We start from the raw sequence: 14,546 nt of genomic DNA, 5'->3' as shown, positions 1-14,546 counted from the left end.
AATGTTCATTCAGCAAGATTTTTCCACTACTGAAAAGAAACATTGACTTATAGTTTTACCTGCTGAGGAACGGAGGGCACAAAGATTCCTTTATGATCTATAGTGTTTTTAATCCCCGGGAGAAGCTCTGAATGTTCCTGTTGTAGTTTGTCTTAGCAGCCATTTAACAATCTTAAAATGTGCTCTGGTGTTTCTTATTGAAAAATATGCTAATTTTCTTACAGCTCAGAGAGTCATTTAAAGATCTGAAAAAGAAATTCAACAACCTGAAATTTAACTATACCAAGAAAACAGAAAAAGCTCGAAATCTGAAAGTTCTTAAGATACAAATTCAGCAGGTTGAAATGTATGCTGAAAAAATGCAGGTAATAACATTAGAAGTTATGGGCTCGATGTAGGTGTTACTGGGTGAAATGGTTTGGCTTCTGTTAAGCAGGAGATCGGACTACGTGATTTTGGCCTTCCAATCTATGAATAACAACATACAATGTGTACACCAGTTCCTGACATCATTTATACTGGTGTAAATAGAGAGTTACTCCTATTTCTTCAAATCAGCGGAATCACTCCAGATTTGCACTGATGTTACTGACATCAGATTCTTGACCTGTATGTTGAAATTAATACTGTAGAAGTTAACAAAATATGCTTTTAAAAAATTAACTTGTTTTTAGTCAAAATGAGAAGCTAAAATTCTTCCTTTGCCCTTTTTCTAGATACCATCTAGATCTTTCTATTCAAGGGTGAATAATAAGAGCCTATCTTTTATGGCTAGGAAGATCTATTTCTTTTAAAGTTAAAAAGTTGGAAATGTTTAACTCAATTTACCTTTGGAGAGATGTGTGTTTTTTCCATTGACTGCAATAGGAGTTGTCCATGCCCATCTAAGGGTAGAGTCTTCTGTCTTTGCTTTTGAAAATGTATAGTGTTCTTAACTGTAGTTTTTAGACAACAGGCTATGAAGGGAGGCTTGCAAATTTTCCCTACTGTTCAATTTCTAAAAACATCCATGACATAATTGTTAACAAGAGTGCACCTTTCAAAATAGATTCTGAGAAAGAAGATGGATAATTTAGAGAAGAAAGTTACTGGCTGTGTAATAAATCATCCTGATGGTAAAGCTGGTGTTCTCTTGGAGTCAGTCAACGAGTTACAGAAACAGCTGAGCGAATTTGGCAGAGTTGTGGAGGATTACAAGCAAAATTTGGATCGGATTGAGCATCTGCAGCAGATGATGGAAGAGGTATTAATAAAACCTGAAATCCACTCTGTAGCTCTGATAAAGGGCCAGTATGGGGCCTGCAAGGGGAGATAAAAGTGTACTCCTCTATAGTTAGATTTTTTGCCATTAATCCTCTTGGACCCATAAATCCCTGCACTGCCTTTGTGAAGACACCTTGGAGTTTTTGGGGGGATACGTTTAACTCACCCACCTTCACCTCTGGGGCTGCAACACAGCCCTTCTGTAGCTGCTGTTCCAACCAACAAACTGGATTTACAGCTTCAGTTCCATACATCCTACCCTGGGCTCCTTGACCACTGGATCTGCATAAATTAGGGTGATTTCTTTGTGATACTATTTCCCACCATCTCAAGGGAATTGGAGATGTAGCATTGTTCTGATTGGTTCTCCCCAGCTCGGAGGGACAGATCTCTCTATATCCTAATCAGAGAGACAATGGAGAGGTTACTCAAGGTAGTGATATTGCTCATATGCAATTGTCCCTTTTGTAATATGTTGATGCCGCAGAATCAGGATGGAATTAAAGCATAGGCACAGAGGCCGCTCTAGCTATAGGCAAGGTAGGCAGCTGCAAGGACAGCAGATTTCTGGGCAGCTGCAATCCCATGTGCCAAGTCGTAATGCCACGTGCTCAAATTTCACCCCACCACCCATCCATCATGACAGGCAGTCAGGCCAAATTTGAGTGGTGGCGGGGGACGATACACTGAAGTGTTGTGTAGGGCGGCAGAGTGCCTTGAGTGGCCTCTGCATGGGCACTATAAGTCCATTCCTAGAATCAGCTCCTGGAGTCACAAAATCAGAACTCAACCTTCATTTAAAAAAAACCCCTGCTTGTAGGCATTATGGGTGCAAAGAAAAGCTTGAAATTGTGACCTGTTTGTAACTGATGCCTGTCTAAGTTTGCAGAGAGCCTGAAACATTAGTTCCAAACCTCTGAACTGCTTCATTTGTCTTAACTCTGAAACTTGCTGGCATCCCAAGAAGAGGAGGGGCTGTGATTCCTGTACAGGGCCACAGCACAGGTGTGGGACCATTGGGGAGTCCCTGTGGGTTGTGCTTTGGGCCCTGGATTGATTTAGTTTGGCCATTAATGTATTGGTTGGTTGTTTTCATGTGTATAGCCTTTAAGCAGCAACTGCAACCTAAGAAAAATATTTTAGTTAGAGCAAAACAGACTTCACTGGTGATATGTTTAGCATCTAAAAAGAGCTGCACCACAGCTGAAAATCAGAATTTTCCCAAGACCTAACTCCTAAACATTCAGATAAACAGAATTAGTAAGACCATCTCCAGTAGCACCATCCAGTGACTTCCAGTAATATTACATCTGTCACTTAATAAATTGACTTGTCTTGTTCTGATGGAAAATAGTAAATTGTCAGAGCGTCCTACATATCTTAGTTTCGTTAATGCTATTTGTCCACTCCCTCCTTCATGTAAGAACAAAGTTTCCATCAATAAGTGATAATCACAGTGACTCGGACTATTCTGGAACATACATTTGATTGTTTTCCACAATGTATTCCGGTGCACAACAAAAAGCGACGCATGTTCCCCAAATCAACACATTACCGTTGCCTGCTGGTCACTGTGAACTGTCTGTGTGGTTTGTAAAGCTGCAAAACGAAATCTTGTTTAAAAATTCAAATCTGTAGCGGTTAAAACAGAATACTTTAAATTGCTAAATCAGCTAAATATATGATTTCCTCCACCCGCCCCTGGAAACCTCAAATCCACAACAGCATTTCATTTACTACCCTTCTGGAGAATTCTAAAATTGCACTCTAATATAGCTAAAATAGGCTCCGTAATGTAGTGCTGAACGTTTTTTAAAGACCAAATTCTAGCAGCATTTTACTCTTCTGTGAATCAAGCACATTCCTATCATCATGGTCATTTATTTTTAGCAATAAAGCTGTTTCAGTTCTTCATTCTAATCTAAATGCATGACTGATAACTTTCCTTCATGACAGATCAAAATGTTAATCCTTGGACAAAACAATTTCCCCACTGTCAATAAACATTCCCAAAATCCAGTTCATTCCTGAGGAGGTGAACAATTTGGCAGCAATTGTGCAATTATATTTGTTTAGTCCCCCACCCCTTGGAAAGAGCTGGGATTTCCCAATGCTAAACTTTAAAGAATTATTTTATTCTGAAAAAGTGTTTTGTAACTATTCTGTTTTACTGAACTGTAAAAATAGCACCATCTCACTCAATAGATTTTTGACTCATGTATGCAAAGTCATCAGTTCTGATCTTAATGACCAAAAAAATTAGTGAATTTTACGCCTGCTAGCTTTGCAGAGCTAACATAGCTAAGACTGAGTGAGCACCAGATTCTGTTCCACTTCGTGCATTATCACTCTAAATTGTTCACTGAGGATGTGCTCTAAAGCCCACTGAGCTCAATAGAAAGATTTCTGTGGGCATTAGATCAAGTTGTAATTTCCAGTGAGTTAAATCTGTGCAACCTCATAGAAGACATTGGGTTTCACAGATGTAACTGAAGTTATAGTTTGAAGTCCATCGAGTTATAACAGGTGTAACTGAGGGTTTGATTTGTCCTGCAGAATTTCTACTGATGCATAAGAGTACAGACTTGGTTCCCAGCCCAAACTGAGGTTCGAAAGGTAGTAACTAAAAAAGGATATCATTTTGCTTGTAAAGAGAATGCATTTGTATGGAGTCCAAAGCAACTTAACAGAAAATTCATCAACTCTTGATTATAGGAATAATATTGCAAATGAGTTATCATTCATCAGGTTATGCTGTCACCACAGATTTTCTGAACGTTATTTGTGTTACTTCTCATCTTTACTGCTGTTATTCAAAGAGACACAAGAATATAGGACAAAACTACTGCACTAAAAGCTCTTATTGTCAATATTTGTTTCATTTTTATAAAGCTTTGTTGTATCCATTTCTTAAATGCCATGGTTTTTCCCTCTCCAATACATGCCAGTGTCAGTTTTGGTATGAAGAAGCAAGTGCTACAGTCGCTAGAGTTGGGAAGTATTCTGCAGAGTGTAAAACGAGGGAAGCAGTGGCAATTCTCTACAAGCAGTTCAATAAGTTTATCAAGCCTATGGTGCCTCAACAAGAGGAAAGAATTCAGCAGATTACTGACCTCGCTAAACACTTATATGGTAATGACTCCCTTAAGCTGCCTAGTGATGTGCTGTTGACCAAATGCAAATTGAACAGTTTGGGACAGGAGAAAGCAAGGGATTGTTTAATTCCTACATTTATTTATTTATTTTTTAAAAAAATCCCATGGGGTTAAAATCAAATGCTGTTTTAAGGTATTGACTGGGCAGTTGTTTCTAGAAGTATCCAGTTATCAAGAAGCCACCAATGCTGCTGCTCTGGAAGGAACGAAGTATAAATACCCTCTCTCTCAGGTGCGCATGGGCCAGTGGCCCACATGAGCCCCTTCCGTTCAGCCATTTGCTCAAGCAATTGCCCTTCTTTTCCTTCCCCACTTAACCCAAAGGAGAGGGGGAGCCTTCAAGTAGCCATAACTGCTGTTCTTCACACTGGCTAGAGAAAGCCTCCCACCTTTAAGGTTGTGGGGAGCACACTGTTCTGAGACTGAGATATATGAGATGTTGCAGAACTAAGGGTTAAAAAACATAAATCAGAATTTAAGTTCTGGAAAGTTCATTGGCCATTTGCTTTTCCAGCTGCACTCTGAGTTACCCTGAAGTCTAAATTAAATGTCCTTGAAGTTTTTATGAGATTAGAATTAAGACTTTATGGTTAACTGTGTTTTGTAACTGGAAAATCTATGAAGTTGAAGTATTTTATAGCTATAGATCTTGGAGCTGAATGAATATTTTACATTTAATGCTCTTTATAACTAGGGGTATTTGATTATTGCATTATGTATGTCATGTACATAGCTGTATGCAGTGTTGGTATAGTCATGTCCATCCCAGGATATTAGAGAGATAAGCTTAACTTCCACCAACAGAACTTGGTCCAGTAAAGGATATTACCTCACCCACCTTGTCTCTCTGATGTAGTAGCTGGCCGATTGCTCTGTAGATGTTATAGTGACAGAAGGGAAGATTGTGTTTTAAGCACAGGCGTAGAAGTCAGAAGATCTGGATTCTCTTCTTGTATCTCCCAGTGACTTTCTAGTTACTTGATCTATCAGGCTCCAACTGGAGGGAACTGTAGATGCCCCTCAGAAAATCTGGCTAGTACAGAATGCAGCTGCCCTCTGCTTAATATTGTCGGCTAGATAGAACATACCACAGCCATGCTCAATTATTTGCATAATTGATAAAACTTGATTAAGTGCCCATGAAAAGTCCATGAAAGCTCAAGAAATTCATAACCATTTTTGGTAGTCACAGAACTGAGGGCCACATTTTTCAGAGTACAAATTGGGTATACATACCAGTTTATGCAAATAAAACCTGTCTTTGCATGGCTACATGTAGAAGTGCAAGTTGTGCATGTGCAAATGGCTGCACACACAAGAACTGAGTGCACACAATCAGGAGGTCCTTTAAAATTAGGTCCTGAGTTCCTTATAAATTCAATGCTATTAACTTACAACCCAATTTGTCAGAAAATATCTTTAGTGTAGTAGCTCCTAGAAGGCTGGGGAACCTAACTGCACAATTGGCCAACATATCCAGAAGAAAAGGACAGCCCAGGGTACAGGCCCCGAACCCAACAAAATAAACACTGGGGCAGGTTTATGGATGGAGAAAAAGGTCCGATGATGTCATTCATTTCTCCAGTCCTTGCTTAGTTAAGCCACCTAATCATCCGCCATGTAGCCTGTGGGTTAGTGTTAAAGCCCTATGACTAGAGGAGCTCATGCCGTGTCACCCGCTGCTGGGAAAAGAGGCATCCCCAGTCCTGGGCTGCTTAGTGAAAACTGATAAGCCAAATGTCGAGATTACAATTTTAATATGTTCTTAGGTACCCCAAACTTACAATTTTTTCAATGTTGAAAATTATGTGTGGAGGGGGCCAGCAGCCACTGTCTATCTGCCATGCTCACCATTTTAAGCCTAACTACTGTAGAATAGGGTGTGGGGAACAGACTCTTCTTGACACCAATCAACCAGAAATGCTGCTGGGGGTTCCTTCACATTCTGTACACCCTTATATTGGGAAAGGCCTCCTCATCCCCTTCACTGTTTTTTTTCCCCCTTGACAGGGAGGTCAGCATAATTTTTGGACTGAAAACCCCCTTTTAAGTCTTCCCTGGCTGAATAAAAGAGCTGTTAGCCCTAGAGAGACTTATAGGGTCCACTTTCCCTTTAAAATCATTTGTCAGCTGGTCAGTGACATTGTTTAGTCAGGGAGGAACTGACCCTAAAGACTCGAATAGATTGTGAGGGCCCGTAACCATAATGCTTTAAGTTAGGAGGGATTTCACCTTATACTGTAAAACTAATGGAACAAAACAGAGACTACAGAAAAGAGCAATTATTTGTCTGATATAATATTGTATTGGTTTCATTGTTGTGCTGTTTGTTTTCTGACTGTAGGTTTTGAAGAAGGAAGGAAATATATTGAGAGAACAATAAAAAGACACAAAGAAGTTCTTGATTCTATTGATGAATTGTGTATCTCTTTAAGAGAACTTGAAGAGCAGATTGTGGTAATTTCATTTTATTTGGAGAATATATTATGACACTTTTAAAATAGCTTATATAATGCCAGTATTTTGATAAGTATTTTGTGTTAAGAAATTATAGTGAGACAATTTGAGGGGGACAGTGTACTTCTTAATTACACAGATTTTTAAAGCAAAACGGGCTCTCTCTTACCAGTTATTCTTCCATTACAGCACAGACATAATTCTGTCTAATAACTACAATCCTCCTGGCCTTTAAACTCTCCTTGTACTCCCTTCTCACTGCAATTAGTGCGCTCAAGCAACCTTTTGAGGAGGAAATTCACAGTTCAAGTACTTCTTCTCCTGTTTCCACTTCCTTTGATGTCACAAGACTTAGGTGCCTTACTTCTGGGAATGTCAAACAGCCAGTCTTGACTTCTCTCCACCCCCCTCCCACCAAAAATTGCTGTCAAACTGTGTTAAAAGGAGTAATTTCAGTTTAGAAAACAGAATCATAAAATAAATGCTAAAGCAAAATAATAGTATTTCTAACCTAACACTCTGATAAATATACTTATTTATGCATAACCATTTAGTTACAATATACTGATTAAGTAGGAATTATGGAATTGCAGTAGCCACTCCATAGTTAAGAATGAAGCTCGATTCCTATTATAAGCTCAATTTTCCCCCCCAAAGAAACTAAACCCTCAAAAATTGCACATACTAAATCATATCTCATGATAAAAATTTTCTTGGAAGGTTGGAGAAGTTTGAAGTTAAGGCGCATAAAACATTTCCCTGTTGTTGACTTTTTGAGCAATTTCTTAACTTTTTTAATCTCATGCCTTTGCTTCCAGATTTGTTTTGCTTTGTTGGCCTTGCTGAAGAGTCTTTTTAATTCCCCAACTGATCCTGGTCCCCTGAATTAAAAAAAATACTTACATAAATGTGTTTATGATGGGCTGGTCGTCACTACGTAAAGATTGACACTGCTGCAATCAATGCAGCAGAGGTCGATTTAGCTGGGCTAGTGAAGACCTGCTAAATCGATGGCAGAGTGCTCTCCGGTCGACCATAGTACTCCAGCTCTCCAAGAAGATTAAGGTAAGTCGACAGGAGAGCGTCTCCCATTGATGCAGCGCAGTGAAGACACCGCAGTAAGTCAACCTAAGCTACGTCGAGTAAATTAGGTTGACTTACCCCAGTAGTGAAGACAAGCGCACTTAGGTAGGCAGAGAGGGGATTAACTAGAAATTTGTTAGAGCAGATGTATAAAGAAGAGGCATACAAAGTATGAGCAGAGGCCCTGAGGGAAAGAAACAGCATTTTCCTTCCCCAGACCCAGACCACAAATTAAGAGCAAATGAGAAACTGATATTTTGTCTTTTTTGAATCACGCTGAAAGAGAGCCCCAGCTCTGATTCCTTATAAATGTAGCTAGGTGGTAAAATGCTCTGTTCTGTTCAAATTTGCACGTATCCTAAATTTTGTTTCATGTTTCCTTGTCTTCTCATCCTATCCTGCTACCGGTGGCTACAACTTAGGCCTTACTTATGCAGAGCTATTTGCATATGTAAACAGAGGAATGATTAAAGATATGTTACAATTTTCATAATTATTAATTGGTCTGCTATAGACTTCAGTCATGGCTGTGGAAGTGGGGAAACATGGAAGAGCAAGAGTCAAGAAGAGGGGGTCAGGGGAACAGGAAGTATAGGGGCTGGGTGAGCTCTGCCAAGGCATGGAGTTGGGAGCTGTGGAGGAGGCAGATGGAGGAGGTGGGCAAGAAACTGTCAGGGCATAGAGGATGAAGGGGGAAAATGAGGGTAATGGAAAGAGGTGCCAGGAATTAGAGGCATGGAGTGACTGGGGACATAGAAAGGTAGAAGCTTTTATCCATGTAAACGCTAAGCTATTGATCTAGGACTTTAAGTTCTTAAAGATTTAAGAGCCTAATTCTTATTCACACTAACACCTTTTTGCACTGCCAAAGCAGTATAAAGGAATGTAAATGAGAATTAGATCTGTCAATGTAGATAAGTCTTCCCCTCCTATAGCCTTCTGCGATGGCCTTGCTAAAATCTTCAGGACAAGAACCCACTTTAATGGGCCTCATAGGATCTGTCAGAGCAGTTCTCCATTCCTGAAGACTGTATGTGTCAACTCAATTTAAATTGGATCCTTTGACTGAGAAATGGGATTTTAAAATCCCAGCCATTTTTTTTTTATTTTTTGCATCTATTTTTGCAAATTTTAGGGGACAATATTGAGGTTGTGGGGGTGACCCTGAATGGTGAAAGGATTATGTGGCACTGGGAAACCATCTGGATCCTGTAACTATTCCTTTCCAGATGTTCTGACAGTTGTGCTTTTGAAAAGTATAGAATGATTGTAAAGGAAAGTGTAATATTGCTTCTTAGTGTTAGCTTGACCCAAGTGACATGCAGTTTCTAGCATAGCTCTTTTTAACAGAGTTTTTTGGCAAATACATTTTATATCTCAGTAATTCACTTACCTCCCATGCTGACAGCTTGTTCCCTTGGCATGTTTATCTTTGGCTTTTGTTTGGGTTTTTTCCCAGAGCAAGGGCAGTGGGCCAGATAGCTGCCTGTCCCCTCTACTCCTCCTATAACTCAATATTCCCTCTGAGGCGTTGTGTTCAGATGTCTAAACCTTTTAATTACGATGTTTGGACATTGTTGTGATTGTGTATTATTGGTGAGTTAATAATTTTCCAAGTTAAAGCATATTTGCTTCAGTTCGTTATCCCTTGTCTCTTGACAAGGAAGTCTTTTAGTTTTCCTCCTAATTTGCATTTCAAAGGGAGTTGGGCTATTTCAAATAACTATTTTGATCATGGATAAGGAGAAGTGAAATACACAAGTAACTTGCCTTCTCTGTATATATTTCAAAAGACAGTTAATTCCTCCTAGGTATCCCTCCTTTGTATCTGGATATCTTTCAAAACGTGCCTTGGGGATGTTTGAGCAAACATCCATTTTAGAATGAAACTCATTAGATGATAATAGTGTCTTCACCACATGAAATTTCTGTTTCTTTGACTGCTTTGTAAACTTAGCCTATTTGCTTTTAAACACAATCCTAACTTTTTTATGCATTTATAAATTATTTATATTTTCTCGCACTATTATGGAGGACATGGATTGAGGGTTGGAGTGATTATTTGATGGGCAGTCCTTTTGTTTTTTATGTGTTTTCATGTAAAAATTAGGCACCCAGTGCATAGAACGAGAGCCTATTACCTGTAGACACTTTGTTTTCTAAAAATGAATATATTAATGAAATAATAACAAATGCAAATCAAGTCAGATGCTCAGCTCTGGACCATCAAACACTCTTAACTGATCATTGTAACCTTTTATTTTGATAACACTCTTAGAATGTTCAGAGAAATAAGTTCTAACCAATCAAAAGGAATAGTATCAGAGGTGAAATTTGCTTGAAAGAGAGGGAGAGAGAGGGGATTATTCCTCAACCTGTACTCTTCACCAAATGAAAGATATTCCTTTCCTGAGATGTGTTGTGTTCTCAGAGATTAAACTAATGCTCATATAGTCCATTCACAATATGTCTGACTGGCTTTCACCTGCATCTTTTAATGAATAAGTCATTCAGTAAAGTGTCTGAATATATACACAGTGTTCTGAGCCAACAGGATTGATTCCTTTTTTATCTTTTTTAAAAAAGCAATAAAACCACACGCACACACAACAAGGTCACCTTACACTGTCATACGTAATCTGACATGGCTGTCAAATATCAAAAGGAAAATTACTTTGGGTTTCTTTTAAGGGAAATATAAAAGTTTGTTTCCAGAAAAATAAACTGGCTTCTAGGAAGAGCACTGCAGTGCACTCTAGAGCAGTTTTCTACATGTAATGGTATTCTCATAGTTGAATGGAAAAATGGTGAGACAGCATTTTTGCTAGAGAGACTTATTCAGGACTGTAATTTTACTCCACTCAGCTGAAGTTATAAGTATAAAACTATAACTATAGAGTTTCTGGCTTTCCTTGGTTTGCAGCACATTGGTGTCCTTTGAAGCTAAAGTCTAGATTTCTGTTTTACCAATTCTTAAGGAATTTATGCTGCCTTAATAAAATACAGTATGGTAGATTGAATTTATGCTATTCACATGCCTACTTATAAGAGGTTGTGCAGTCTTCCAAGAGGTATTCAGATGACAAAATATTCTAGAAATGCATATCAGTCAGCCAAAAAAAAAATGATACATCATTGATGTAAAATTTCTGTGTAATCTGGGCCCAGACAGTGGGGAGAGAGTTAGTTTCCCAAGCCAATCAGATCATCTATGTGGCTGTTGCTTTAGAGATAGAGAGAACTTTCTCCTCTTCATCCTCTAGACATTTAGAATCATATTGCACTTCTTGGAGATTCTCTAATGGCTCCTTCCCTTTCCAGAACAAGTTCCATAAAATCTATACCCATGTTTTAGTTATCTGCTCTTTCTAAAGGTTTCACTTCCATAATATTTTCTGTTCCCTTTGCTGCCCCTGTTTCTGGGAACAGTCTCCTTGAAGTTTCCCAGCTTCCTTGCCAAACAGGTCAGCTCTCCAGACAGTTCCATGTACTGTCTTCAGTTTCCCTACCCTAGAAAAGCTTCTGTCACCTTTGGTCCATGCATATCCTGGATATTGTGTAAAATGGACAAATCAGGCTTTGCCTAATAGGTCTGCCATAACCAATTTACACTGTACTGGTAACAGATTGTAATATATATTTCAAATGTTTACTTTACCACCATGTACAGGATGTTAGTGTAACAAACAGTTAACTATTACTTTGTAGTGCTCAGTCCCTGAAGTTTCTCTTTATATAACAGGAAGATGTGTTAAAAGAAAAAACATCTGATACAGGTGGTTTTGCTGAGGAGTCAGCCACTATACCAAGAAAACAAGAAAGAAACAGGCAGGAGACATATAAGGAAGTTACCAAAGCAAAGCAAGAGGTTAGTAAATTTTTCTGCACTGGAACTTTGTGTAAACTAAATTTTTTGGTGCATTGCTAAAAGGTCTGTAATCTATCACTTCAACTGACTAGAAGCCTCCCTCAACATGGACATGATCAGTGTAGTTCTTCCCCATCCCTTCACTTTCCATTTTCTCCTCTTCCTCCCCTTGCCTCTTGTCCAACTTGCTAGTTCAGTGGTTTGAGCATTGGCCTGCTAAACCCAGGGTTGTGAGTTCAATCCTTGAGAGGGCCACCTAGGGATCTGGGGTATATCTCCTTTCCTTTGTTCCTCTTCTCAACCACTGTGTAGTGGTGAGATTGTCACATCCTCCTCAGTGGAATTGTAATATCCAATTTTAGTCAGCTGATCCCTCTTCTCCATTTCTCTTCCTTGCCACTCCCATCTCTGTCTGCTTCTGCTTCTTACTCCTCTCCCTATTTTCCATGGGACTGTATCCGCAGGATTCCACCTTCCCATGAGTAGAGTCTAACTCTGCCCTGTCCATTTACAATACAGTAAGGCTCATGGGAATAATATTAGGGGGGTTACTCTTATTATGATACTTAAGCTACTCTTTTAGTTCCCTACTCTTAATATTCCCCAATACCTTCACATTCTTATTTCTCCTAACAGACAATGTAATAAATTATTGCAGATATAAATATTTCACTCATAGCTCAGGCTGGATTTGAACCAGACAAAGTTGAAAGACTAGTGCTTTTATCTATCAAAATGTTTGGGTACTGGAGATCTAAATGATTTATGTTGCTTTAAATTTTTTTTTTTCCTTTTAGGTAGAGTCAGATACACTCACTGAAAGGCCAGAAATCAGAATTAAAATGGAAAACAACAATATGCTTCTCACCACCCATCTTAAAAAGGTATCTATGGTTCATTCTGACATTTAATTTTTAAAAATCAAAACTTAAGCAAATTCTCCCCTAGTCTCAAAGGAACTTTTGTCCTACAATTGAGTAATTAGCAAAGGATGCTGAAACTCTGACAGACTGATTTTTAGGATCAGTTTCTGCTCTGTTACATTGATGTAAGTCCAGAGTAATTCCAGTAAGTCAGTAGAGTTACTCCAGATTTGTGTCAGTGTAAATGATAGCAGAGCAGGCATCTAATGAAAATGTGATGTAACACAATTACAGCTGTCAGCAGTTCAGCATGGTGACATGTCATACATAATCTGTGGTGCAATTGCTACAAGGCTCTATATCAAATAGGCAACAACACTAAATCAGCAGCAAATAATCTTCTTCATACTCACCTGAAAACAGTTCAGTCACCTTTTTTATTGCCTGAGTTACATGCAATAGAGATCAGAAATAAATAACCAAATAATGCTGTGCATGCTGATAATAATGCATGATGGAACTAAGTAAGGTTGACTCAAAGAATTACAATACATGATCATGCATGTATTTAAAGGAATGAAAATCTTAATGGGCTAAATTGTTTTTATTCAGTGGATATACAGAAATTGCATACGAAAACTCCCAAATTGTCAGTGCCTAAATATGGGACTTAGTGGGACAAGCAATGCAAGAGAAATATTTAAATTACTGGGATTAATTTATTTACTATAAATAACAGATTGGAACCTCAAGATCCTGATTCATCTAAGTACATGTAAATAAAGCACCATAATAAATGTGAAATATCCCTCAGGGTGGGAGGTGGTAAATTCAAGTAAAATTTTTAAAAAAAGAAAGAAAGAAAACTAGGATAGCTGATAATGTTTAAGATAATGTTTGACAATCTGACCATATGGATGAAGAATGCTACAAGCTAACTTGTGTGAAGTCTTGGTGCAACACAGCTAACAATAAGCTGTTTGTTTAAAAACAAAAGGCTTCCTTTCTGCTGATGAACTGGAAGTAAGCTTAATTAACATACTGTGTGTTACTCCCATTCCAATACCAAGTCTAGCCTGGGCTCCCTTTTTTAATTACAGAGTGAAATACGGCCTCGATTGAAATTGGTGGGAGTTTTGCTATAGACTTCAATAGAGCCAGGATTTCACTTAAAGTTTTGGGACTCAGTTCCATTCAGTTGTTTCAGTATTAGTATTCTTGGTCCTTAGCTGTGGCATACACACCTTTGTACTTCCTCAATCCTGGGTCTGTTGCACACCAGGCCCAAATCCCCGCTATAAATTAGAGCAGTCTCAAGGATGCTCAAATTTACTCCCATTGCCAATCAACCTATCTACCAGCCATTACAGCCACTGAAGATTGCTGGGGTGCAGGAAAGCACAATATACACCTTCTTTTCTCATGCTACACAGCCTTTTAGGCTAGCTGCGGTATGCCACTGAAAGATTCTCTTTGTTGGTGTGGCCTTTCCATGGTAGGCTATATGGGGTCACTTCATATAGATGAAGTGGAACAAATCAGCCTTACTATGGGGAAGGACCTGGGCCATTGATTTCATTCAGAGCATAGAGACTAGCTGTTTAGAAATTACTTAGCCCTATCATTTTAAAATATGCCTGCTCAGGCTTTAATATTCTTCCAGGAAGTTCTCACTCTGGTAATATTCTAATAAATAGACTTAGTCTATCTTTGTTATTGAAGTACTACATAGAGTCTGATCTTGGTCTCTGGAACTCCAGATACAGCCTCGGGGCTCAATGAAGTGCAAGCCTGGGCAGGACTGAAGCTGAAGCAGGTATACGTGACAATATCGGAAGGTCAATTGAGTTTGATATG

The 14,546-nt window shown here is 38.8% G+C and overlaps 1 protein-coding gene across 1 annotated transcript in view; it reads left to right on the top strand.

Moving 5' to 3' along the window:
• CCDC141 (coiled-coil domain containing 141) overlaps nt 1-14,546 on the top strand; it is a 144,864-nt gene that overhangs the window by 124,557 nt on the left and 5,761 nt on the right. The window contains exons 18-23 of the mRNA XM_024204039.1: nt 225-365; nt 1,049-1,243; nt 4,212-4,395; nt 6,763-6,875; nt 11,701-11,826; nt 12,624-12,710. Of these exons, the coding sequence (XP_024059807.1) occupies nt 225-365; nt 1,049-1,243; nt 4,212-4,395; nt 6,763-6,875; nt 11,701-11,826; nt 12,624-12,710 (846 nt within the window). The remainder of the gene's footprint in view (nt 1-224; nt 366-1,048; nt 1,244-4,211; nt 4,396-6,762; nt 6,876-11,700; nt 11,827-12,623; nt 12,711-14,546) is intronic.

This window comes from Terrapene carolina, unplaced genomic scaffold, assembly GCF_002925995.2.
Source record: "Terrapene carolina triunguis isolate 2854851 unplaced genomic scaffold, T_m_triunguis-2.0 Scaffold62, whole genome shotgun sequence".
Lineage (NCBI taxonomy): Eukaryota > Metazoa > Chordata > Testudines > Emydidae > Terrapene > Terrapene triunguis.
This window is presented reverse-complemented; position numbering and strand designations above follow the sequence as displayed.